This window comes from Balearica regulorum, chromosome 2 (assembly GCF_011004875.1).
Source record: "Balearica regulorum gibbericeps isolate bBalReg1 chromosome 2, bBalReg1.pri, whole genome shotgun sequence".
NCBI classification, from domain to species: domain Eukaryota; kingdom Metazoa; phylum Chordata; class Aves; order Gruiformes; family Gruidae; genus Balearica; species Balearica regulorum.
In genome coordinates this window covers 77,744,004-77,768,364 of record NC_046185.1, presented here as the reverse complement: position 1 = coordinate 77,768,364, position 24,361 = coordinate 77,744,004, and the positions used below count along the sequence as shown (strand labels likewise).

The window sequence follows — 24,361 nt, the reverse complement described above, 5'->3', positions numbered from 1 at the left end:
CCATGAGCTCATCGCAGACTTCCCGTGAGGAAGAGGTGAGGGAAAAAAGGACTAAGAACCATCTGCTGCAGATATCTTCATTTTTATTTGTGTTGGAGGACCGAAGGCATGTGCAGCTAAAGAACGCCCAAGTGGTAAGAAGAAGACAGACTGAGAAGCAGGAAAGCACGGTAAAAGTTTGGGTGCCCAGAACTGCGTAGGATAGGCTACCCACTCAAGATAGCATGGTAACTTAAAGTTCAACATGTCCTGCCCAAGTCAAGACACCTTTCCTAGAGGGGAACTCTGTCTCAAGCTGCCTCTGAACGGCCGTCGAGGGGCCTCAGCTGCTCCCGCTGGGCGCGCCATCTCCTCCCATGGCGTGCGGGGGGATGCGCGCGTGTCACCTCTGGAACCTGGCTCTCATCCAACACAGCACCCGCTCTGGCAGAGCCATTTCTTTGTGCGGGCTAGCTCTGGCGTTTCATCTGTGATTGGACGGGCTTCCTTTTGTCCTTTTGGGGATAAGGTCACATGCTTTTGCCAACTCTGTGAGTTGTTGGTTTGGGGAGAAAAGCAGAACACAAGGCGTCTGTTGTGTAGGGAAGAGGGGAGGACCCCGACCTCTAAAGAGCACGTGGAGCAGGAAACATGCTCGGAGTCGAGTAGGCTCCCATCCTCTCCTGTAAACGTGTCTCCTGTCCTCGGGACGACAGAGCGCGGTGCCTACGGCAACAACCAGAAACGAACGAGCAAGGCACCCGTCCTTTGTGCCCTGTGGCCCCTTGCCTTTCTCAGGCTGCAAGAAGAGAGGCACCAAGCTGAACCTGAGCCCCCGCGAGAGAAACACCGCGTGGACTTGGCGCCTGACTTCCGTCACCTCTGAAGGCCCTCCTTGTACAGAGCGTCAAAAGCTGCAGAAGCCAGGAAAGGTTTCTTGCAGTTCCCAAATCTGTCCCTCTTCAGTGGGAATTCAAAGCGCTGGCCCCTTGGTAGGAGACGTTCTGGTTTTGTAGGATTTCCTCCCTTGCGGAGAGGAGGGCAAAACCTGCTCCCTGTCAGGTTGCATTTTGCCTCGAAACGGGGCGCTGCCTTTCCTATTGTGACATCGCTGGCCGACGTTGATGTCACAAAGCATCCTCAGCGCTGAGGTAGACACAGCAGGGCATAAGATCGGGGTTGTCCCTGCGCCTTTGTCACTCTCGCTCTCGAGGGAACGGAGATCGCAGAGGTTTTGGCTCGCTCCCGAGCAAGTAGGATGTTTGGTGCCCATACCTCAGCGGATACAGGCAGACTGCCACCCAAGGCCCACGATCTGAACGGGTATGCTGCAAAACGCCTTCTCTCCTTTCTCCAAGTGTTTGTTCTGCCTCATGAGTTGGGGTGGCTGTGGGCTGGGCAGGGGAAGAACACGAGGGCAGCCTGGGAGCTGGGTCTGGAGGTGGTGCAAGGCAGCAGCAGTCTCTTCGGTCTCTTCATGAACACCAGGACTAGGCCTAGAAAGCCTTTTGTCTCTGCAAAGGGAGGGACAAATCCGTTTTGGATCGCATGGACAGAGTGCCAGGCAGTTGCCCAGATACATCCCTGCTGTAGGAATTGCGAGAGCTTAGCACAGTCCTGTACTGCGCTCCGCGGATGGGTTAGGTCTTCCCGTTGAGCCGAACCAGAAGGACACTGATGTTTCCTCTGTTGGCAGTGGATTTGACTTGTGTTCCTGACAGATGAGGTTTCCTTTGGAAACCTGGTCAGCTCCTCACCAGTGGTCTGCCTTAGGAAAAGGAGCACAAGATCCTCTGAGGGGTCCAAAAAGTTTTCTAGTAGGACAAAAGGGCTTGTTTATTCCCGATGAAGTCTACGCTGTAAGCCTTTCAAGAGCCTCCTGGAACAGGCAGGAGGAGTTTCCGTCTTGCAGAGCGGTGTGTGCTGTCTCTCGGCAGATGAGGCCTCAGGGGAGCAGGGGCTAGCCACCAGGGTGTTTCTTTGGAGTTTCCTTGGTTCCCCATGGCTTGCCAGCATGCATTTACGTTCCATCCTCCCTCCCTCCTACCCAGTCTGCATTTGTCGGCCGTACCAAATGCCCCACTGGTGCAGTTGGTGACAACTCCACCACTGAACTCGAGCTTGTTCAGGACCGAGGCAGTCCTCACACCACAAACACCAAGTTCAAGACCTGCATTCCCTACTGCTGCTCTCGAGTCTGCTGCTGCTGCTGAACTGCACGGGTACCGCCAGCTTCACCATCCTTTTCCTCCTTGCTGCTCTGTAGGAAAATGAAGGCTCTGAAAACGGTGATGTGGGCGCTGCTTGTTGGTCTCTTCTGTGTTGGTGAGTCTCTGTAGAGCTCAGACCTGAGGGTGGCCCTTTGGAACCATTCTGCCCTGGTCCGCTTCCCCTGCTTTGACCAGAGGAGCCCGGCTAAGAGCAGAAAGTCCCCAACAGAGGTGTTCCAGTCCCTCCTGCTTCAGAGCAGAATGGGTGTGGGGGTGAGGAAGGGACGACTTGCCTTCCCTAGGAGGGCTAAGCCAGTTCTCTTAAGCCGAAGGAAGAGCTAGTGGCTAACCTTGGCTGCCCCAGGAGGTTGAGAAGCTTCTGCAGGACCAGGAGCGTATTCCAAGGGAGGGTGTGTCCATCTACTGCGGAGCCCGTACACCATCATGACCTCTCTCAGCGGCTACAAGAGCAGAGAGAACTATGGCTCCTGGGAGAGACGCGGAAAGGGGAGCGGGCAGCCTGAGGCATAACGCAGCCATAGACCAAGTTGAAAGTGTAAGGAGAGCTTTGGTGTATGTCCGACAGGTGTCTACCACGTGGGACAGGTTGGCGAAGCAAGCCTCTGGAGGACTGCAGCGGTATGCCGAGCCTACATCTATTTGTATATTCAGCCTTTCCAAATGCAGGTGACATTTAGGTCTCTTCCGATCAAGGCGGCTTCTGCCAGCGTAACTCCAGGGCAGAAAGTGCCACTCATTAAAAGCCTGTGGCTAGGGCTCGGGACAGTAGCCACCCTGGCAGGTCATTCAGGTGAAGGTCAACTGGACTGAACACCAGCGTCTCCACAGATTGTGGCATTGCACGCAGCTGAGAAAGAGCAATGATGAGGCAGATTTGGGCCTGCATAGGGTTCAGCCCAGCACTGCTTTGCGTGTGAAGACTTGAGTCCGTGGGTTTTGATGGCTAGTAGAGTCTTCAACATGCCTCCCACTTCAAAAATTCAGGAATTCCTTTGTGGGCACAGAATTCAGCGAGCAGCTTCGTAGCAATGAAGCTTCTGCGGGTGGTATCAAGGAAGGAGCTGCAATCAAACCACTCGTGGAGGCGTAGCAGGAACCTGCCCGATAGCTGCCGAGGGCAACGGGAAACTGAAGGAATACGTAGAAGAGGTTGCATGCACCTCTTGGCCTGTTGAATGAATGCCTGACAAATGGTCGAAGGCTTTGTAGGAAGGGTGTTACTTGACTGGAGGCCAGTGCCCAAGCCAAAGACGGGAGGCTTTCTGGAAGAAGACAATGCCCAATGTGAATTGTCTTCTGCCTTGCCTGCTGGTCCACGGCGGTGGTCTTCAGAGCTTATGCTAGTGGAGCAACCGAGCACAAACAGGCACGGTGTCTGTAACTCGCTGTTTCCCGTGGCTGTACAGAGACTGTCGTTGCGCGCTGCCTTTGTTTCTGCAGAAAGGCCGGTTTCTCTTTGGAATGACTGTTCCCTTAACTGTCGTTCCAGGAGCGCTTGCACCTCCCTGGAGGGGACTGGAAGACTCGGAGGTAAAAAACCATTTCCCCTTGACTAGACTTTAGAGGAGCTCTGCCCCCCTCGGCCCCAACAGGACACTGTTTATGTGCCCCCTCACACAAGCTTCACCTGACACAGCTCCCTGAGCTTCTCCCGTTGCCATTTCTTCCCTTCTGCCAAACGGCCAGCTATAGATCTCCACGTCCCTTAGGGGACTGCAGCCACCCATCCGTCCACCGTTGCTGGGCTGCTCCAAAATGCAGCACTTCCCCATAACGTACCCAGGCAGCTGGGAAGCAGCTTCTCAGCCTGAAGCTCTGAGAACTTTGGAACTCACTCTCCCAACCCCTTAAGATGTGGTTGCCCTGCCACTCATCCAGAGCCAGGCTTCTTGCCTCACTCCCATTCCCACAGCATCTGAGGGGCCAGCCAGAGCAGTTACGGTCTCTCTGTTGCTCACTTTTTCTAGGCCTGCAGGAGACGAGCTGGGAGAAGCGCTGAGCGACACCCTGACCCTTGAAGAACAGCTACGTAAGGTGCAGGGCGAGCTCTATCACCTGCGATGGAGCGCAAAGGATATCGCCGAGCGTGCTGTCCAGGAAGCCTTGAAGCAGGCTGAGCTCCCAGGCTTTACCGGATGGGTAAGGGCACGCTGCAGAAGGCTCTACTGGGAGGTTTCTCTCCTCCCTCCGGCATGTATCCTACTCCAGGTCCCTGTCCTAGCTAGCCAAAAGGCTGGTGCTGCTGGAACAAGGGCTGTGCGTGGCCACACTTGCTTTTCCTGTTGCTCCACGCTTCCTTATGGGGGAAGAGAGAGCCGTGGTGGGAAGTAGAGTTGTCTTAGTCATACCTTCCTCTCCGCCCAGATCTTGGGTCCTCCTCAAGGGAGGACCGGAAAGAAAGAGTGGTCTCAGCAGTCCATATTTACCCCAGTCCCATCTCACAGCCAGAAGGCTTCTCTGTCCCTGCTGCCTGGCACGGGGCATCTCCACAGGAAAAGCCCGTTCCCACAGCTTCAGCATTCCGAGCAGCGGAGTGAGCAGCCCCTCCATTCTGATACCGGTCAATCCGAGTAGAGCAAACCTGGGAGGTTTCCGGGCAATTCCGGCGTTCCTTCCATCTGAGTTCAACCTTGTCCCAGGTCACCTTGGCTGGCCTTGCAGGGGAGCTGCTTGCCCCGTTCCTTTTCCTTCTAACAGGCGCTCTCCTTTGTGTTCCCTCCCAGGCTGTGCAAGAGATAATCGATCATGTCGTGGAGAAGGTGGAAGAAAACCAAGTCCCAATGCCTGATTATGCCCTCAAATCATCAGGTGCCGTGACACTGTACCATCCAACCAGTTCCAAAGCGCTTCCTGTCCTGCTTGACAATACGGGCATTGGAACACATCCAGTGGCAGGAGGCAAGGGGCGAGAAGTCAAGGGCCACCTCGTGCCCTGCAAATGTACCCATGGACAGAGTCTGTAACGGGCCAGACCACATCTGAAGAACAGAAGGCCTAGTTGACCTTCTTGTCCTTTTCCACAGCCCCTTAGGACAGTTTGATGAGTCCCTGCTGGGTGTTCCAGAGGGATCATGCCAGTAGGAAAGAGGGGAAGCCCACTGTAGGAGACGGATGACCACTTAGAAGCATTTCTCAAGTCACTAGTGCAACATTGCTCCTGACATTGCTCCGTGATCGTGCTCATCTTTGAATTTCCAGGGGCTACTGTCATTCATTCAAGAACTTCTCCATCCCTCTGGAATACAAAAGGAAAAGTCTTTTTGTATTCCCTGCCGCTGGTGGATTACGTGAGGTCTCCAGAGGTTATCCTTGAGGTAGGAGGAGCACCAAGAAAGAGAAAAACAGAGGTGGGGGGGAGGAACCAAAGGCGCTGCTGAGCGTCGCCTTTACCCTTGTCTTTGCTCCTCCGAGCGTTCTTTTCCTGCCGCCGCCTTGCACAGACCTCCTCGCCTCCTGTGTCTGCCTGTTGAGTATTTCCTCTCCCGGAGTGTCCCAGGCGCTCCGCGCAAGCTTCTAACAGGCCAGCTTGGTCTGGCAGTCTTTGTCTTCCCAGTCGCTGTGAAAACTGTCGGCGTGGCCGGGAAGGAGAATGGACAAGGTGCCTGCAGAGGTCTGGGCTGTGAGCTCCGCGGGGCTCTTAGTGAGCACAAGTGGGCGCTGAGAGCCTGCACTGCTGGAGGGCCCCACGTTGTGTTGGCCAGCCGTCCTGGCACTGCTCGCTGCTCGCTGCTCCTGAGCGGCCTGCACAAGTTGAAGAGTTGGCTGGTGCCAGTGGCAGGAGGTGGGCCTGGATGAGAGGGAGCGATTGCTTCCCCTTACAGGAAAGGCTCGTCCAGGTGGGCCCTTAGTTGCCACCTGCTCTGGGCAGGTGCCTTTCAGCCACACCGTCCCTTGCTTGTTCTTGGCGAGTTGCTCTGGACGGGGAGAGGCCGGAGAGTTTGTACAAGTAGCGCACCCAGCTGCCTGCCCTCGAAGCGCTTCTCCGCTGAAGGGGTCTTGTGAGGCGTGAATTCTCGCCACGGCTTCTCTGCGCGGTACCCGCAGGGAGCGACCGGAGGCAGCGGCTGGGGTTCAGGGCAGAGCTGATTGCCCAGCTCAGTTCCTAATCCTCTGATGCTGGCGGCGGGAATGAGAGCCAGGGCACCCTTCTCCAGCTGAATGTAGTTTCTTCTTCTCCTCCGCCTCCTTTCCAGCCAGACAATCACCCGGGAAACTGCTGGCCCTTCCCAGGAAGTCAGGGACACGTCCTGATCAAGCTGTCTCTGCCAATCACTCCCAGAGCTGTCACCATGGACCACGTTTCAGGGAGTGCGTTCCATCGAGACAGCATCCCCAGCGCTCCAAAGGACTTTGCAGTCTACGTAAGTCATTTGTCGAGTTGGGGGCGGGGGGTGCCTATGGGTCAAAGAGTCCAGCGGCCCGCGGCTTCCTCCTGGCTCGCACAAGAAACAAGCTCCTCAGAGTTCCTCTCTTGCCACTGTATTCCTCTTTCCATATCCAATGGACCGCTCGAAAGGAAGCTTCTGGGGCAAGGTGGTACTCCAGGAGCCACAGGGAAAAGGAGCTGGCATGGTGCACGGTCCTGGACCTTCTGGCCTCCAATCCCAGTGGGCATGTGTCATCCTCAGGCTACCCCCACTGCCCCCACCCCCACCCCGGGAGCGTCTGCTCCTTTTCTGACTGGCAGCTTAGACTCCTTGAGTAGGCAAGTGTGGCATGCTACTTAGCTGCAGCTTCTCGTCGTCCTCTTGCGCTCATCTTCCTTGGGCTAGGTAGCCAAAATAAACCAGTACTCTGCCGACTGAAGTTAAGTCTTCGCACTGTGTACCAAACGCTCTTGTTTTCTCTACCCCCGTCTTTCTCTAGGGCCTGAAGGAAGGACGTGAGGAGCAGGGCACGTTCCTGGGAGAGTTCACGTTCCTGGCAGCACTGAATCCCAGACAGACCTTCCAGCTGAAAGTACGGGGACCAAGAGGGAGGAGAGTTGTAGGAGAGGAGGAGGAGGAGGAGAAATGTGGTCGGTGGAGGAGAAGCTTCCCCTCCAAAGGGCGAGAGGCAGCCCTCTCCTTGAGCGTGTGCCACGCTGGCCTTTCTTCTGCTTTAACCTCCTAAAGGCGTACGCCTGGACTGCCGTTCTTCTTTGCTTTCGTCTTGGCTTTAAGCTTCAGTGCTCAACAACCGCCACAGTTGAAGCTGAAATCAGCTGGACTGTCTGGACTCCAAGTGCATACAAGCGGCCACATCCCGTAGTGCGCGCTACTACGGGCCTGCTAGTTCAAGCCTAGAAATACTGGGCTTTCTGAGGATTCTGTTGTTGCTGGTAGCGAGTAGCGAGAAGGGAGGCCATTCTGTGTCAGTGGCTTTCTAGAGAAGGCAACGAGGCATTATACTAACCCCACTGGGTCTTGTGACTGTGGAAGCATGTGCCTCAAAGCAGGCGAGAAGCACTTGCCAATCTATGTGCGCAAGCTTCTGGTAGCTGCTTCTTCCTTGACTGATCTTATGGCCAAATGAGGTAGAGCAGGATAAGAAGGTCCTGACCATGAGAGGTCAAAAGACCTCGCAGGGCAGCCAGAAGTAAGCTGTTGAAGGAGTCCAGTTGCTGTGGCACTCCTCTGTCAGTTGTCGCCTGCCAGAGAGGAAAAGGCAACTCATTTCTTCTTCTCATTTCAGAACGAGCTCTCTGGGGTCGTGAAGTACATCAGGCTGGAAGTGCTGAGCAACTGGGGCCACCCAGACTACACCTGCCTGTATCGATTCAGGGTGCACGGTGATCCTCCCAAAGACGATGGGGGGAGAGGTGTCAGTTTCGTCTGGCAATAAATTCCATTGATTTTCACCAAGTCGAGTTTGAGTCTCTCGTGCCTGTGACGCTAACTGCTAAGAGAGCTCCCTGTCCTCCTCTCGACCCATGAGCTCATCGCAGACTTCCCGGGAGGAAGAGGTGAGGGAAAAAAGGACTAAGAACCATCTGCTGCAGATATCTTCATTTTTATTTGTGTTGGAGGACTGAAGGCATGTGCAGCTAAAGAACGCCCAAGTGGTAAGAAGAAGACAGACTGAGAAGCAGGAAAGCACGGTAAAAGTTTGGGTGCCCAGAACTGCGTAGGATAGGCTACCCACTCAAGATAGCATGGTAACTTAAAGTTCAACATGTCCTGCCCAAGTCAAGACACCTTTCCTGGAGGGGAACTCTGTCTCAAGCTGCCTCTGAACGGCCGTCGAGGGGCCTCAGCTGCTCCCGCTGGGCGCGCCATCTCCTCCCATGGCGTGCGGGGGGATGCGCGCGTGTCACCTCTGGAACCTGGCTCTCATCCAACACAGCACCCGCTCTGGCAGAGCCATTTCTTTGTGCGGGCTAGCTCTGGCGTTTCATCTGTGATTGGACGGGCTTCCTTTTGTCCTTTTGGGGATAAGGTCACATGCTTTTGCCAACTCTGTGAGTTGTTGGTTTGGGGAGAAAAGCAGAACACAAGGCGTCTGTTGTGTAGGGAAGAGGGGAGGACCCCGACCTCTAAAGAGCACGTGGAGCAGGAAACAGTGCTCGGAGTCGAGTAGGCTCCCATCCTCTCCTGTAAACGTGTCTCCTGTCCTCGGGACAACAGAGCGCGGTGCCTACGGCAACAACCAGAAACGAACGAGCAAGGCACCCGTGCCTTGTGCCCTGTGGCCCCTTGCCTTTCTCAGGCTGCAAGAAGAGAGGCACCAAGCTGAACCTGAGCCCCCGCGAGAGAAACACCGCGTGGACTTGGCGCCTGACTTCCGTCACCTCTGAAGGCCCTCCTTGTACAGAGCGTCAAAAGCTGCAGAAGCCAGGAAAGGTTTCTTGCAGTTCCCAAATCTGTCCCTCTTCAGTGGGAATTCAAAGCGCTGGCCCCTTGGTAGGAGACATTCTGGTTTTGTAGGATTTCCTCCCTTGCGGAGAGGAGGGCAAAACCTGCTCCCTGTCAGGTTGCATTTTGCCTCGAAACGGGGCGCTGCCTTTCCTATTGTGACATCGCTGGCCGACGTTGATGTCACAAAGCATCCTCAGCGCTGAGGTAGACACAGCAGGGCATAAGATCGGGGTTGTCCCTGCGCCTTTGTCACTCTCGCTCTCGAGGGAACGGAGATCGCAGAGGTTTTGGCTCGCTCCCGAGCAAGTAGGATGTTTGGTGCCCATACCTCAGCGGATACAGGCAGACTGCCACCCAAGGCCCACGATCTGAACGGGTATGCTGCAAAACGCCTTCTCTCCTTTCTCCAAGTGTTTGTTCTGCCTCATCAGTTGGGGTGGCTGTGGGCTGGGCAGGGGAAGAACACGAGGGCAGCCTGGGAGCTGGGTCTGGAGGTGGTGCAAGGCAGCAGCAGTCTCTTCGGTCTCTTCATGAACACCAGGACTAGGCCTAGAAAGCCTTTTGTCTCTGCAAAGGGAGGGACAAATCCGTTTTGGATCGCATGGACAGAGTGCCAGGCAGTTGCCCAGATACATCCCTGCTGTAGGAATTGCGAGAGCTTAGCACAGTCCTGTACTGCGCTCCGCGGATGGGTTAGGTCTTCCCGTTGAGCCGAACCAGAAGGACACTGATGTTTCCTCTGTTGGCAGTGGATTTGACTTGTGTTCCTGACAGATGAGGTTTCCTTTGGAAACCTGGTCAGCTCCTCACCAGTGGTCTGCCTTAGGAAAAGGAGCACAAGATCCTCTGAGGGGTCCAAAAAGTTTTCTAGTAGGACAAAAGGGCTTGTTTATTCCCGATGAAGTCTACGCTGTAAGCCTTTCAAGAGCCTCCTGGAACAGGCTGGAGGAGTTTCCGTCTTGCAGAGCGGTGTGTGCTGTCTCTCGGCAGATGAGGCCTCAGGGGAGCAGGGGCTAGCCACCAGGGTGTTTCTTTGGAGTTTCCTTGGTTCCCCATGGCTTGCCAGCATGCATTTACGTTCCATCCTCCCTCCCTCCTACCCAGTCTGCATTTGTCGCTGCCGTACCAAATGCCCCACTGGTGCAGTTGGTGACAACTCCACCACTGAACTCGAGCTTGTTCAGGACCGAGCCAGTCCTCACACCACAAACACCAAGTTCAAGACCTGCATTCCCTACTGCTGCTCTCGAGTCTGCTGCTGCTGCTGAACTGCACGGGTACCGCCAGCTTCACCATCCTTTTCCTCCTTGCTGCTCCGTAGGAAAATGAAGGCTCTGAAAACGGTGATGTGGGCGCTGCTTGTTGGTCTCTTCTGTGTTGGTGAGTCTCTGTAGAGCTCAGACCTGAGGGTGGCCCCTTGGAACCATTCTGCCCTGGTCCGCTTCCCCTGCTTTGACCAGAGGAGCCCGGCTAAGAGCAGAAAGTCCCCAACAGAGGTGTTCCAGTCCCTCCTGCTTCAGAGCAGAATGGGTGTGGGGGTGAGGAAGGGACGACTTGCCTTCCCTAGGAGGGCTAAGCCAGTTCTCTTAAGCCGAAGGAAGAGCTAGTGGCTAACCTTGGCTGCCCCAGGAGGTTGAGAAGCTTCTGCAGGAGCAGGAGCGTATTCCAAGGGAGGGCGTGTCCATCTACTGCGGAGCCCGTACACCATCATGACCTCTCTCAGCGGCTACAAGAGCAGAGAGAACTATGGCTCCTGGGAGAGACGCAGAAAGGGGAGCGGGCAGCCTGAGGCATAACGCAGCCATAGACCAAGTTGAAAGTGTAAGGAGAGCTTTGGTGTATGTCCGACAGGTGTCTACCACGTGGGACAGGTTGGCGAAGCAAGCCTCTGGAGGACTGCAGCGGTATGCCAAGCCTACATCTATTTGTATATTCAGCCTTTCCAAATGCAGGTGACATTTAGGTCTCTTCCGATCAAGGCGGCTTCTGCCAGCGTAACTCCAGGGCAGAAAGTGCCACTCATTAAAAGCCTGTGGCTAGGGCTCGGGACAGTAGCCACCCTGGCAGGTCATTCCGGTGAAGGTCAACTGGACTGAACACCAGCGTCTCCACAGATTGTGGCATTGCACGCAGCTGAGAAAGAGCAATGATGAGGCAGATTTGGGCCTGCACAGGGTTCAGCCCAGCACTGCTTTGCGTGTGAAGACTTGAGTCCGTGGGTTTTGATGGCTAGTAGAGTCTTCAACATGCCTCCCACTTCAAAAATTCAGGAATTCCTTTGTGGGCACAGAATTCAGCGAGCAGCTTCGTAGCAATGAAGCTTCTGCGGGTGGTATCAAGGAAGGAGCTGCAATCAAACCACTCGTGGAGGCGTAGCAGGAACCTGCCCGATAGCTGCCGAGGGCAACGGGAAACTGAAGGAATACGTAGAAGAGGTTGCATGCACCTCTTGGCCTGTTGAATGAATGCCTGACAAATGGTCGAAGGCTTTGTAGGAAGGGTGTTACTTGACTGGAGGCCATGCCCAAGCCAAAGACGGGAGGCTTTCTGGAAGAAGACAATGCCCAATGTGAATTGTCTTCTGCCTTGCCTGCTGGTCCACGGTGGTGGTCTTCAGAGCTTATGCTAGTGGAGCAACCGAGCACAAACAGGCACGGTGTCTGTAACTCGCTGTTTCCCGTGGCTGTACAGAGACTGTCGTTGCGCGCTGCCTTTGTTTCTGCAGAAAGGCCGGTTTCTCTTTGGAATGACTGTTCCCTTAACTGTCGTTCCAGGAGCGCTTGCACCTCCCTGGAGGGGACTGGAAGACTCGGAGGTAAAAAACCATTTCCCCTTGACTAGACTTTAGAGGAGCTCTGCCCCCCTCGGCCTCAACAGGACACTGTTTATGTGCCCCCTCACACAAGCTTCACCTGACACAGCTCCCTGAGCTTCTCCCGTTGCCATTTCTTCCCTTCTGCCAAACGGCCAGCTATAGCTCTCCACGTCCGTTAGGGGACTGCAGCCACCCATCCGTCCACCGTTGCTGGGCTGCACCAAAATGCAGCACTTCCCCATAACGTACCCAGGCAGCTGGGAAGCAGCTTCTCAGCCTGAAGCTCTGAGAACTTTGGAACTCACTCTCCCAACCCCTTAAGATGTGGTTGCCCTGCCACTCATCCAGAGCCAGGCTTCTTGCCTCACTCCCATTCCCACAGCATCTGAGGGGCCAGCCAGAGCAGTTACGGTCTCTCTGTTGGTCACTTTTTCTAGGCCTGCAGGAGACGAGCTGGGAGAAGCGCTGAGCGACACCCTGACCCTTGAAGAACAGCTACGTAAGGTGCAGGGCGAGCTCTATCACCTGCGATGGAGCGCAAAGGATGTCGCCGAGCGTGCTGTCCAGGAAGCCTTGAAGCAGGCTGAGCTCCCAGGCTTTACCGGATGGGTAAGGGCACGCTGCAGAAGGCTCTACTGGGAGGTTTCTCTCCTCCCTCGGGCATGTATCCTACTCCAGGTCCCTGTCCTAGCTAGCCAAAAGGCTGGTGCTGCTGGAACAAGGGCTGTGCGTGGCCACACTTGCTTTTCCTGTTGCTCCACGCTTCCTTATGGGGGAAGAGAGAGGCGTGGTGGGAAGTAGAGTTGTCTTAGTCATACCTTCCTCTCCGCCCAGATCTTGGGTCCTCCTCAAGGGAGGACCGGAAAGAAAGAGTGGTCTCAGCAGTCCATATTTACCCCAGTCCCATCTCACAGCCAGAAGGCTTCTCTGTCCCTGCTGCCTGGCACGGGGCATCTCCACAGGAAAAGCCCGTTCCCACAGCTTCAGCATTCCGAGCAGCGGAGTGAGCAGCCCCTCCATTCTGATACCGGTCAATCCGAGTAGAGCAAACCTGGGAGGTTTCCGGGCAATTCCGGCGTTCCTTCCATCTGAGTTCAACCTTGTCCCAGGTCACCTTGGCTGGCCTTGCAGGGGAGCTGCTTGCCCCGTTCCTTTTCCTTCTAACAGGCGCTCTCCTTTGTGTTCCCTCCCAGGCTGTGCAAGAGATAATCGATCATGTCGTGGAGAAGGTGGAAGAAAACCAAGTCCCGATGCCTGATTATGCCCTCAAATCATCAGGTGCCGTGACACTGTACCATCCAACCAGTTCCAAAGCGCTTCCTGTCCTGCTTGACAATACGGGCATTGGAACGCATCCAGTGGCAGGAGGCAAGGGGCGAGAAGTCAAGGGCCACCTCGTGCCCTGCAAATGTACCCATGGCCAGAGTCTGTAACGGGCCAGACCACATCTGAAGAACAGAAGGCCTAGTTGACCTTCTTGTCCTTTTCCACAGCCCCTTAGGACAGTTTGATGAGTCCCTGCTGGGTGTTCCAGAGGGATCATGCCAGTAGGAAAGAGGGGAAGCCCACTGTAGGAGACGGATGACCACTTAGAAGCATTTCTCAAGTCACTAGTGCAACATTCCTCCTGACATTGCTCCGTGATCGTGCTCATCTTTGAATTTCCAGGGGCTGCTGTCATTCATTCAAGAACTTCTCCATCCCTCTGGAATACAAAAGGAAAAGTCTTTTTGTATTCCCTGCCGCTGGTGGATTACGTGAGGTCTCCAGAGGTTATCCTTGAGGTAGGAGGAGCACCAAGAAAGAGAAAAACAGAGGTGGGGGGGGAGGAACCAAAGGCGCTGCTGAGCGTCGCCTTTACCCTTGTCTTTGCTCCTCCGAGCGTTCTTTTCCTGCCGCGGCCTTGCACAGACCTCCTCGCCTCCTGTGTCTGCCTGTTGAGTATTTCCTCTCCCGGAGTGTCCCAGGCGCTCCGCGCAAGCTTCTAACAGGCCAGCTTGGTCTGGCAGTCTTTGTCTTCCCAGTCGCTGTGAAAACTGTCGGCGTGGCCGGGAAGGAGAATGGACAAGGTGCCTGCAGAGGTCTGGGCTGTGAGCTCCGCGGGGCTCTTAGTGAGCACAAGCGGGCGCTGAGAGCCTGCACTGCTGGAGGGCCCCACGTTGTGTTGGCCAGCCGTCCTGGCACTGCTCGCTGCTCGCTGCTCCTGAGCGGCCTGCACAAGTTGAAGAGTTGGCTGGTGCCAGTGGCAGGAGGTGGGCCTGGATGAGAGGGAGCGATTGCTTCCCCTTACAGGAAAGGCTCGTCCAGGTGGGCCCTTAGTTGCCACCTGCTCTGGGCAGGTGCCTTTCAGCCACACCGTCCCTTGCTTGTTCTTGGCGAGTTGCTCTGGACGGGGAGAGGCCGGAGAGTTTGTACAAGTAGCGCACCCAGCTGCCTGCCCTCGAAGCGCTTCTCCGCTGAAGGGGTCTTGTGAGGCGTGAATTCTCGCCACGGCTTCTCTGCGCGGTACCCGCAGGGAGCGACCGGAGGCAGCGGCTGGGGTTCAGGGCAGAGCTGATTGCCCAGCTCAGTTCCTAATCCTCTGATGCTGGCGGCGGGAATGAGAGCCAGGGCACCCTTCTCCAGCTGAATGTAGTTTCTTCTTCTCCTCCTCCTCCTTTTCAGCCAGACAATCACCCGGGAAACTGCTGGCCCTTCCCAGGAAGTCAGGGACACGTCCTGATCAAGCTGTTTCTGCCAATCACTCCCAGAGCTGTCACCATGGACCACGTTTCAGGGAGTGCGTTCCATCGAGACAGCATCCCCAGCGCTCCAAAGGACTTTGCAGTCTACGTAAGTCATTTGTCGAGTTGGGGGCGGGGGGTGCCTATGGGTCAAAGAGTCCAGCGGCCCGCGGCTTCCTCCTGGCTCGCACAAGAAACAAGCTCCTCAGAGTTCCTCTCTTGCCACTTGTATTCCTCTTTCCATATCCAATGGACCGCTCGAAAGGAAGCTTCTGGGGCAAGGTGGTACTCCAGGAGCCACAGGGAAAAGCAGCTGGCATGGTGCACGGTCCTGGACCTTCTGGCCTCCAATCCCAGTGGGCATGTGTCATCCTCAGGCTACCCCCCCCGGCCCCCCCCCCCCCCCCGGGAGCGTCTGCTCCTTTTCTGACTGGCAGCTTAGACTCCTTGAGTAGGCAAGTGTGGCATGCTACTTAGCTGCAGCTTCTCGTCGTCCTCTTGCGCTCATCTTCCTTGGGCTAGGTAGCCAAAATAAACCAGTACTCTGCCGACTGAAGTTAAGTCTTCGCACTGTGTACCAAACGCTCTTGTTTTCTCTACCCCCGTCTTTCTCTAGGGCCTGAAGGAAGGACGTGAGGAGCAGGGCACGTTCCTGGGAGAGTTCACGTTCCTGGCAGCACTGAATCCCAGACAGACCTTCCAGCTGAAAGTACGGGGACCAAGAGGGAGGAGAGTTGTAGGAGAGGAGGAGGAGGAGGAGAAATGTGGTCGGTGGAGGAGAAGCTTCCCCTCCAAAGGGCTAGAGGCAGCCCTCTCCTTGAGCGTGTGCCACGCTGGCCTTTCTTCTGCTTTAACCTCCTAAGGGCGTACGCCTGGACTGCCGTTCTTCTTTGCTTTCGTCTTGGCTTTAAGCTTCAGTGCTCAACAACCGCCACAGTTGAAGCTGAAATCAGCTGGACTGTCTGGACTCCAAGTGCATACAAGCGGCCACATCCCGTAGTGCGCGCTACTACGGGCCTGCTAGTTCAAGCCTAGAAATACTGGGCTTTCTGAGGATTCTGTTGTTGCTGGTAGCGAGTAGCGAGAAGGGAGGCCATTCTGTGTCAGTGGCTTTCTAGAGAAGGCAACGAGGCATTATACTAACCCCACTGGGTCTTGTGACTGTGGAAGCATGTGCCTCAAAGCAGGCGAGAAGCACTTGCCAATCTATGTGCGCAAGCTTCTGGTAGCTGCTTCTTCCTTGACTGATCTTATGGCCAAATGAGGTAGAGCAGGATAAGAAGGTCCTGACCATGAGAGGTCAAAAGACCTCGCAGGGCAGCCAGAAGTAAGCTGTTGAAGGAGTCCATTGCTGTGGCACTCCTCTGTCCGTTGTCGCGTGCCAGAGAGGAAAAGGCAACTCATTTCTTCTTCTCATTTCAGAACGAGCTCTCTGGGGTCGTGAAGTACATCAGGCTGGAAGTGCTGAGCAACTGGGGCCACCCAGACTACACCTGCCTGTATCGATTCAGGGTGCACGGTGATCCTCCCAAAGACGATGAGGGGAGAGGTGTCAGTTTCGTCTGGCAATAAATTCCATTGATTTTCACCAAGTCGAGTTTGAGTCTCTCGTGCCTGTGACGCTAACTGCTAAGAGAGCTCCCTGTCCTCCTCTCGACCCATGAGCTCATCGCAGACTTCCCGGGAGGAAGAGGTGAGGGAAAAAAGGACTAAGAACCATCTCCTGCAGATATCTTCATTTTTATTTGTGTTGGAGGACCGAAGGCATGTGCAGCTAAAGAACGCCCAAGTGGTAAGAAGAAGACAGACTGAGAAGCAGGAAAGCACGGTAAAAGTTTGGGTGCCCAGAACTGCGTAGGATAGGCTACCCACTCAAGATAGCATGGTAACTTAAAGTTCAACATGTCCTGCCCAAGTCAAGACACCTTTCCTGGAGGGGAACTCTGTCTCAAGCTGCCTCTGAACGGCCGTCGAGGGGCCTCAGCTGCTCCCGCTGGGCGCGCCATCTCCTCCCATGGCGTGCGGGGGGATGCACGCGTGTCACCTCTGGAACCTGGCTCTCATCCAACACAGCACCCGCTCTGGCAGAGCCATTTCTTTGTGCGGGCTAGCTCTGGCGTTTCATCTGTGATTGGACGGGCTTCCTTTTGTCCTTTTGGGGATAAGGTCACATGGTTTTGCCAACTCTGTGAGTTGTTGGTTTGGGGAGAAAAGCAGAACACAAGGCGTCTGTCGTTTAGGGAAGAGGGGAGGACCCCGACCTCTAAAGAGCACGTGGAGCAGGAAACATGCTCGGAGTCGAGTAGGCTCCCATCCTCTCCTGTAAACGTGTCTCCTGTCCTCGGGACGACAGAGCGCGGTGCCTACGGCAACAACCAGAAACGAACGAGCAAGGCACCCGTGCCTTGTGCCCTGTGGCCCCTTGCCTTTCTCAGGCTGCAAGAAGAGAGGCACCAAGCTGAACCTGAGCCCCCGCGAGAGAAACACCAGCGTGGACTTGGCGCCTGACTTCCGTCACCTCTGAAGGCCCTCCTTGTACAGAGCAGTCAAAAGCTGCAGAAGCCAGGAAAGGTTTCTTGCAGTTCCCAAATCTGTCCCTCTTCAGTGGGAATTCAAAGCGCTGGCCCCTTGGTAGGAGACGTTCTGGTTTTGTAGGATTTCCTCCCTTGCGGAGAGGAGGGCAAAACCTGCTCCCTGTCAGGTTGCATTTTGCCTCGAAACGGGGCGCTGCCTTTCCTATTGTGACATCGCTGGCCGACGTTGATGTCACAAAGCATCCTCAGCGCTGAGGTAGACACAGCAGGGCATAAGATCGGGGTTGTCCCTGCGCCTTTGTCACTCTCGCTCTCGAGGGAACGGAGATCGCAGAGGTTTTGGCTCGCTCCCGAGCAAGTAGGATGTTTGGTGCCCGTACCTCAGCGGATACGGGCAGACTGCCTGCCCAAGGCCCACGATCTGAACGGGTATGCTGCAAAACGCCTTCTCTCCTTTCCCCAAGTGTTTGTTCTGCCTCATCAGTTGGGGTGGCTGTGGGCTGGGCAGGGGAAGAACACGAGGGCAGCCTGGGAGCTGGGTCTGGAGGTGGTGCAAGGCAGCAGCAGTCTCTTCGGTCTCTTCATGAACACCAGGACTAGGCCTAGAAAGCCTTTTGTCTCTGCAAAGGGAGGGACAAATCCGTTTTGGATCGCATGGACAGAGTGCCAGGCAGTTGCCCAGATACATCCCTGCTGTAGGAATTGCGAGAGCTTAGCACAGTCCTGTACTGCGCTCCGCGGATGGGTTAGGTCTTCCCGTTGAGCAGAACCAGAAGGACACTGATGTTTCCTCTGTTGGCAGTGGATTTGACTTGTGTTCCTGACAGATGAGGTTTCCTTTGGAAACCTGGTCAGCTCCTCACCAGTGGTCTGCCTTAGGAAAAGGAGCACAAGATCCTCTGAGGGGTCCAAAAAGTTTTCTAGTAGGACAAAAGGGCTTGTTTATTCCCGATGAAGTCTACGCTGTAAGCCTTTCAAGAGCCTCCTGGAACAGGCTGGAGGAGTTTCCGTCTTGCAGAGCGGTGTGTGCTGTCTCTCGGCAGATGAGGCCTCAGGGGAGCAGGGGCTAGCCACCAGGGTGTTTCTTTGGAGTTTCCTTGGTTCCCCATGGCTTGCCAGCATGCATTTACGTTCCATCCTCCCTCCCTCCTACCCAGTCTGCATTTGTCGCTGCCGTACCAAATGCCCCACTGGTGCAGTTGGTGACAACTCCACCACTGAACTCGAGCTTGTTCAGGACCGAGGCAGTCCTCACACCACAAACACCAAGTTCAAGACCTGCATTCCCTACTGCTGCTCTCGAGTCTGCTGCTGCTGCTGAACTGCACGGGTACCGCCAGCTTCACCATCCTTTTCCTCCTTGCTGCTCCTGTAGGAAAATGAAGGCTCTGAAAACGGTGATGTGGGCGCTGCTTGTTGGTCTCTTCTGTGTTGGTGAGTCTCTGTAGAGCTCAGACCTGAGGGTGGCCCCTTGGAACCATTCTGCCCTGGTCCGCTTCCCCTGCTTTGACCAGAGGAGCCCGGCTAAGAGCAGAAAGTCCCCAACAGAGGTGTTCCAGTCCCTCCTGCTTCAGAGCAGAATGGGTGTGGGGGTGAGGAAGGGACGACTTGCCTTCCCTAGGAGGGCTAAGCCAGTTCTCTTAAGCCGAAGGAAGAGCTAGTGGCTAACCTTGGCTGCCCCAGGAGGTTGAGAAGCTTCTGCAGGAGCAGGAGCGTATTCCAAGGGAGGGCGTGTCCATCTACTGCGGAGCCCGTACACCATCATGACCTCTCTCAGCGGCTACAAGAGGAGAGACAACTATGGCTCCTGGGAGAGACGCGGAAAGGGGAGCGGGCAGCCTGAGGCATAACGCAGCCATAGACCAAGTTGAAAGTGTAAGGAGAGCTTTGGTGTATGTCCGACAGGTGTCTACCACGTGGGACAGGTTGGCGAAGCAAGCCTCTGGAGGACTGCAGCGGTATGCCGAGCCTACATCTATTTGTATATTCAGCCTTTCCAAATGCAGGTGACATTTAGGTCTCTTCCGATCAAGGCGGCTTCTGCCAGCGTAACTCCAGGGCAGAAAGTGCCACTCATTAAAAGCCTGTGGCTAGGGCTAGGGACAGTAGCCACCCTGGCAGGTCATTCCGGTGAAGGTCAACTGGACTGAACACCAGCGTCTCCACAGATTGTGGCATTGCACGCAGCTGAGAAAGAGCAATGATGAGGCAGATTTGGGCCTGCACAGGGTTCAGCCCAGCACTGCTTTGCGTGTGAAGACTTGAGTCCGTGGGTTTTGATGGCTAGTAGAGTCTTCAACATGCCTCCCACTTCAAAAATTCAGGAATTCCTTTGTGGGCACAGAATTCAGCGAGCAGCTTCGTAGCAATGAAGCTTCTGCGGGTGGTATCAAGGAAGGAGCTGCAATCAAACCACTCGTGGAGGCGTAGCAGGAACCTGCCCGATAGCTGCCGAGGGCAACGGGAAACTGAAGGAATACGTAGAAGAGGTTGCATGCACCTCTTGGCCTGTTGAATGAATGCCTGACAAATGGTCGAAGGCTTTGTAGGAAGGCATGTTACTTGACTGGAGGCCGTGCCCAAGCCAAAGACGGGAGGCTTTCTGGAAGAAGACAATGCCCAATGTGAATTGTCTTCTGCCTTGCCTGCTGGTCCACGGTGGTGGTCTTCAGAGCTTATGCTAGTGGAGCAACCGAGCACAAACAGGCACGGTGTCTGTAACTCGCTGTTTCCCGTGGCTGTACAGAGACTGTCGTTGCGCGCTGCCTTTGTTTCTGCAGAAAGGCCGGTTTCTCTTTGGAATGACTGTTCCCTTAACTGTCGTTCCAGGAGCGCTTGCACCTCCCTGGAGGGGACTGGAAGACTCGGAGGTAAAAAACCATTTCCCCTTGACTAGACTTTAGAGGAGCTCTGCCCCCCTCGGCCTCAACAGGACACTGTTTATGTGCCCCCTCACACAAGCTTCACCTGACACAGCTCCCTGAGCTTCTCCCGTTGCCATTTCTTCCCTTCTGCCAAACGGCCAGCTATAGCTCTCCACGTCCGTTAGGGGACTGCAGCCACCCATCCGTCCACCGTTGCTGGGCTGCACCAAAATGCAGCACTTCCCCATAACGTACCCAGGCAGCTGGGAAGCAGCTTCTCAGCCTGAAGCTCTGAGAACTTTGGAACTCACTCTCCCAACCCCTTAAGATGTGGTTGCCCTGCCACTCATCCAGAGCCAGGCTTCTTGCCTCACTCCCATTCCCACAGCATCTGAGGGGCCAGGCACAGCAGTTACGGTCTCTCTGTTGCTCACTTTTTCTAGGCCTGCAGGAGACGAGCTGGGAGAAGCGCTGAGCGACACCCTGACCCTTGAAGAACAGCTACGTAAGGTGCAGGGCGAGCTCTATCACCTGCGATGGAGCGCAAAGGATGTCGCCGAGCGTGCTGTCCAGGAAGCCTTGAAGCAGGCTGAGCTCCCAGGCTTTAGCGGATGGGTAAGGGCACGCTGCAGAAGGCTCTACTGGGAGGTTTCTCTCCTCCCTCGGGCATGTATCCTACTCCAGGTCCCTGTCCTAGCTAGCCAAAAGGCTGGTGCTGCTGGAACAAGGGCTGTGCGTGGCCACACTTGCTTTTCCTGTTGCTCCACGCTTCCTTATGGGGGAAGAGAGAGCCGTGGTGGGAAGTAGAGTTGTCTTAGTCATACCTTCCTCTCCGCCCAGATCTTGGGTCCTCCTCAAGGGAGGACCGGAAAGAAAGAGTGGTCTCAGCAGTCCATATTTACCCCAGTCCCATCTCACAGCCAGAAGGCTTCTCTGTCCCTGCTGCCTGGCACGGGGCATCTCCACAGGAAAAGCCCGTTCCCACAGCTTCAGCATTCCGAGCAGCGGAGTGAGCAGCCCCTCCATTCTGATACCGGTCAATCCGAGTAGAGCAAACCTGGGAGGTTTCCGGGCAATTCCGGCGTTCCTTCCATCTGAGTTCAACCTTGTCCCAGGTCACCTTGGCTGGCCTTGCAGGGGAGCTGCATGCCCCGTTCCTTTTCCTTCTAACAGGCGCTCTCCTTTGTGTTCCCTCCCAGGCTGTGCAAGAGATAATCGATCATGTCGTGGAGAAGGTGGAAGAAAACCAAGTCCCGATGCCTGATTATGCCCTCAAATCATCAGGTGCCGTGACACTGTACCATCCAACCAGTTCCAAAGCGCTTCCTGTCCTGCTTGACAATACGGGCATTGGAACGCATCCAGTGGCAGGAGGCAAGGGGCGAGAAGTCAAGGGCCACCTCGTGCCCTGCAAATGTACCCATGGCCAGAGTCTGTAACGGGCCAGACCACATCTGAAGAACAGAAGGCCTAGTTGACCTTCTTGTCCTTTTCCACAGCCCCTTAGGACAGTTTGAAGAGTCCCTGCTGGGTGTTCCAGAGGGATCATGCCAGTAGGAAAGAGGGGAAGCCCACTGTAGGAGACGGATGACCACTTAGAAGCATTTCTCAAGTCACTAGTGCAACATTGCTCCTGACATTGCTCCGTGATCGTGCTCATCTTTGAATTTCCAGGGGCTGCTGTCATTCATTCAAGAACTTCTCCATCCCTCTGGAATACAAAAGGAAAAGTCTTTTTGTATTCCCTGCCGCTGGTGGATTACGTGAGGTCTCCAGAGGTTATCCTTGAGGTAGGAGGAGCACCAAGAAAGAGAAAAACAGAGGTGGGGGGGGGAGGAACCAAAGGCGCTGCTGAGCGTCGCCTTTACCCTTGTCTTTGCTCCTCCGAGCGTTCTTTTCCTGCCGCGGCCTTGCACAGACCTCCTCGCCTCCTGTGTCTGCCTGTTGAGTATTTCCTCTCCCGGAGTGTCCCAGGTGCTCCGCGCAAGCTTCTAACAGGCCAGCTTGGTCCGGCAGTCTTTGTCTTCCCAGTCGCTGTGAAAACTGTCGGCGTGGCCGGGAAGGAGAATGGACAAGGTGCCTGCAGAGGTCTGGGCTGTGAGCTCCGCGGGGCTCTTAGTGAGCACAAGCGGGCGCTGAGAGCCTGCACTGCTGGAGGGCCCCACGTTGTGTTGGCCAGCCGTCCTGGCACTGCTCGCTGTTCGCTGCTCCTGAGCGGCCTGCACAAGTTGAAGAGTTGGCTGGTGCCAGTGGCAGGAGGTGGGCCTGGATGAGAGGGAGCGATTGCTTCCCCTTACAGGAAAGGCTCGTCCAGGTGGGCCCTTAGTTGCCACCTGCTCTGGGCAGGTGCCTTTCAGCCACACCGTCCCTTGCTTGTTCTTGGCGAGTTGCTCTGGACGGGGAGAGGCCGGAGAGTTTGTACAAGTAGCGCACCCAGCTGCCTGCCCTCGAAGCGCTTCTCCGCTGAAGGGGTCTTGTGAGGCGTGAATTCTCGCCACGGCTTCTCTGCGCGGTACCCGCAGGGAGCGACCGGAGGCAGCGGCTGGGGTTCAGGGCAGAGCTGATTGCCCAGCTCAGTTCCTAATCCTCTGATGCTGGCGGCGGGAATGAGAGCCAGGGCACCCTTCTCCAGCTGAACTGTAGTTTCTTCTTCTCCTCCTCCTCCTTTTCAGCCGGACAATAACCCGGGAAACTGCTGGCCCTTCCCAGGAAGTCGGGGACACGTCCTGATCAAGCTGTTTCTGCCAATCACTCCCAGAGCTGTCACCATGGACCACGTTTCAGGGAGCGCGTTCCATCGAGACAGCATCCCCAGCGCTCCAAAGGACTTTGCAGTCTACGTAAGTCATTTGTCGAGTTGGGGGCGGGGGGTGCCTATGGGCAAAGAGTCCAGCGGCCCTGCGGCTTCCTCCTGGCTCGCACAAGAAACAAGCTCCTCAGAGTTCCTCTCTTTCCATTGTATTCCTCTTTCCATATCCAATGGACCGCTCGAAAGGAAGCTTCTGGGGCAAGGTGGTACTCCAGGAGCCACAGGAAAAAGGAGCTAGCATGGTGCACGGTCCTGGACCTTCTGGCCTCCAATCCCAGTGGGCATGTGTCATCCTCAGGGTACCCCCCCCCGCCCCCCCCCCCACCCCGGGAGCGTCTGCTCCTTTTCTGACTGGCAGCTTAGACTCCTTGAGTAGGCAAGTGTGGCATGCTACTTAGCTGCAGCTTCTCGTCGTCCTCTTGCGCTCATTTTCTTGGGCTAGGTAGCCAAAATAAACCAGTACTCTGCCGACTGAAGTTAAGTCTTCGCACTGTGTACCAAACGCTCTTGTTTTCTCTACCCCCGTCTTTCTCTAGGGCCTGAAGGAAGGACGTGAGGAGCAGGGCACGTTCCTGGGAGAGTTCACGTTCCTGGCAGCACTGAATCCCAGACAGACCTTCCAGCTGAAAGTACGGGGACCAAGAGGGAGGAGAGTTGTAGGAGAGGAGGAGGAGGAGGAGAAATGTGGTCGGTGGAGGAGAAGCTTCCCCTCCAAAGGGCTAGAGGCAGCCCTCTCCTTGAGCGTGTGCCACGCTGGCCTTTCTTCTGCTTTAACCTCCTAAGGGCGTACGCCTGGACTGCCGTTCTTCTTTGCTTTCGTCTTGGCTTTAAGCTTCAGTGCTCAACAACCGCCACAGTTGAAGCTGAAATCAGCTGGACTGTCTGGACTCCAAGTGCATACAAGCGGCCACATCCCGTAGTGCGCGCTACTACGGGCCTGCTAGTTCAAGCCTAGAAATACTGGGCTTTCTGAGGATTCTGTTGTTGCTGGTAGCGAGTAGCAAGAAGGGAGGCCATTCTGTGTCAGTGGCTTTCTAGAGAAGGCAACGAGGCATTATACTAACCCCACTGGGTCTTGTGACTGTGGAAGCATGTGCCTCAAAGCAGGCGAGAAGCACTTGCCAATCTATGTGCGCAAGCTTCTGGTAGCTGCTTCTTCCTTGACTGATCTTATGGCCAAATGAGGTAGAGCAGGATAAGAAGGTCCTGACCACGAGAGGTCAAAAGACCTCGCAGGGCAGCCAGAAGTAAGCTGTTGAAGGAGTCCATTGCTGTGGTACTCCTCTGTCAGTTGTCGCGTGCCAGAGAGGAAAAGGCAACTCATTTCTTCTTCTCATTTCAGAACGAGCTCTCTGGGGTTGTGAAGTACATCAGGCTGGAAGTGCTGAGCAACTGGGGCCACCCAGACTACACCTGCCTGTATCGATTCAGGGTGCACGGTGATCCTCCCAAAGACGATGGGGGGAGAGGTGTCAGTTTCGTCTGGCAATAAATTCCATTGATTTTCACCAAGTCGAGTTTGAGTCTCTCGTGCCTGTGACGCTAACTGCTAAGAGAGCTCCCTGTCCTC

At 55.5% G+C, this 24,361-nt stretch overlaps 3 protein-coding genes and 1 long non-coding RNA gene across 4 annotated transcripts in view; 3 read left to right on the top strand and 1 right to left on the bottom strand.

The window, feature by feature from the left end:
- Positions 1 to 24,361, bottom strand: part of LOC142600431 (uncharacterized) — a 761,935-nt gene that overhangs the window by 661,779 nt on the left and 75,795 nt on the right. The gene's annotated exons all lie outside the window — the stretch shown is intronic.
- LOC142600818 (SUN domain-containing protein 3-like) lies at positions 3 to 8,163 on the top strand. Its single transcript, XM_075747180.1, has 8 exons — positions 3 to 134; positions 3,700 to 3,740; positions 4,178 to 4,349; positions 4,934 to 5,018; positions 5,409 to 5,524; positions 6,404 to 6,571; positions 7,077 to 7,169; positions 7,884 to 8,163. Exons 1-8 carry the CDS (start codon positions 3 to 5, stop codon positions 8,031 to 8,033), a joined length of 957 nt encoding a protein of 318 aa, XP_075603295.1. The 3' UTR covers positions 8,034 to 8,163.
- Positions 8,122 to 17,108, top strand: LOC142600817 (SUN domain-containing protein 3-like). The gene is made up of 9 exons (XM_075747179.1): positions 8,122 to 8,154; positions 11,821 to 11,861; positions 12,299 to 12,470; positions 13,055 to 13,139; positions 13,530 to 13,645; positions 14,526 to 14,693; positions 15,201 to 15,293; positions 16,007 to 16,133; positions 17,020 to 17,108. The coding sequence occupies exons 1-9, from the start codon at positions 8,122 to 8,124 to the stop codon at positions 17,106 to 17,108; spliced, it is 924 nt and encodes a 307-aa protein (XP_075603294.1).
- Positions 17,348 to 24,344, top strand: LOC142600816 (SUN domain-containing protein 3-like). Its single transcript, XM_075747178.1, has 7 exons — positions 17,348 to 17,547; positions 20,426 to 20,597; positions 21,182 to 21,266; positions 21,657 to 21,772; positions 22,655 to 22,822; positions 23,328 to 23,420; positions 24,134 to 24,344. Exons 1-7 carry the CDS (start codon positions 17,348 to 17,350, stop codon positions 24,281 to 24,283), a joined length of 984 nt encoding a protein of 327 aa, XP_075603293.1. The 3' UTR covers positions 24,284 to 24,344.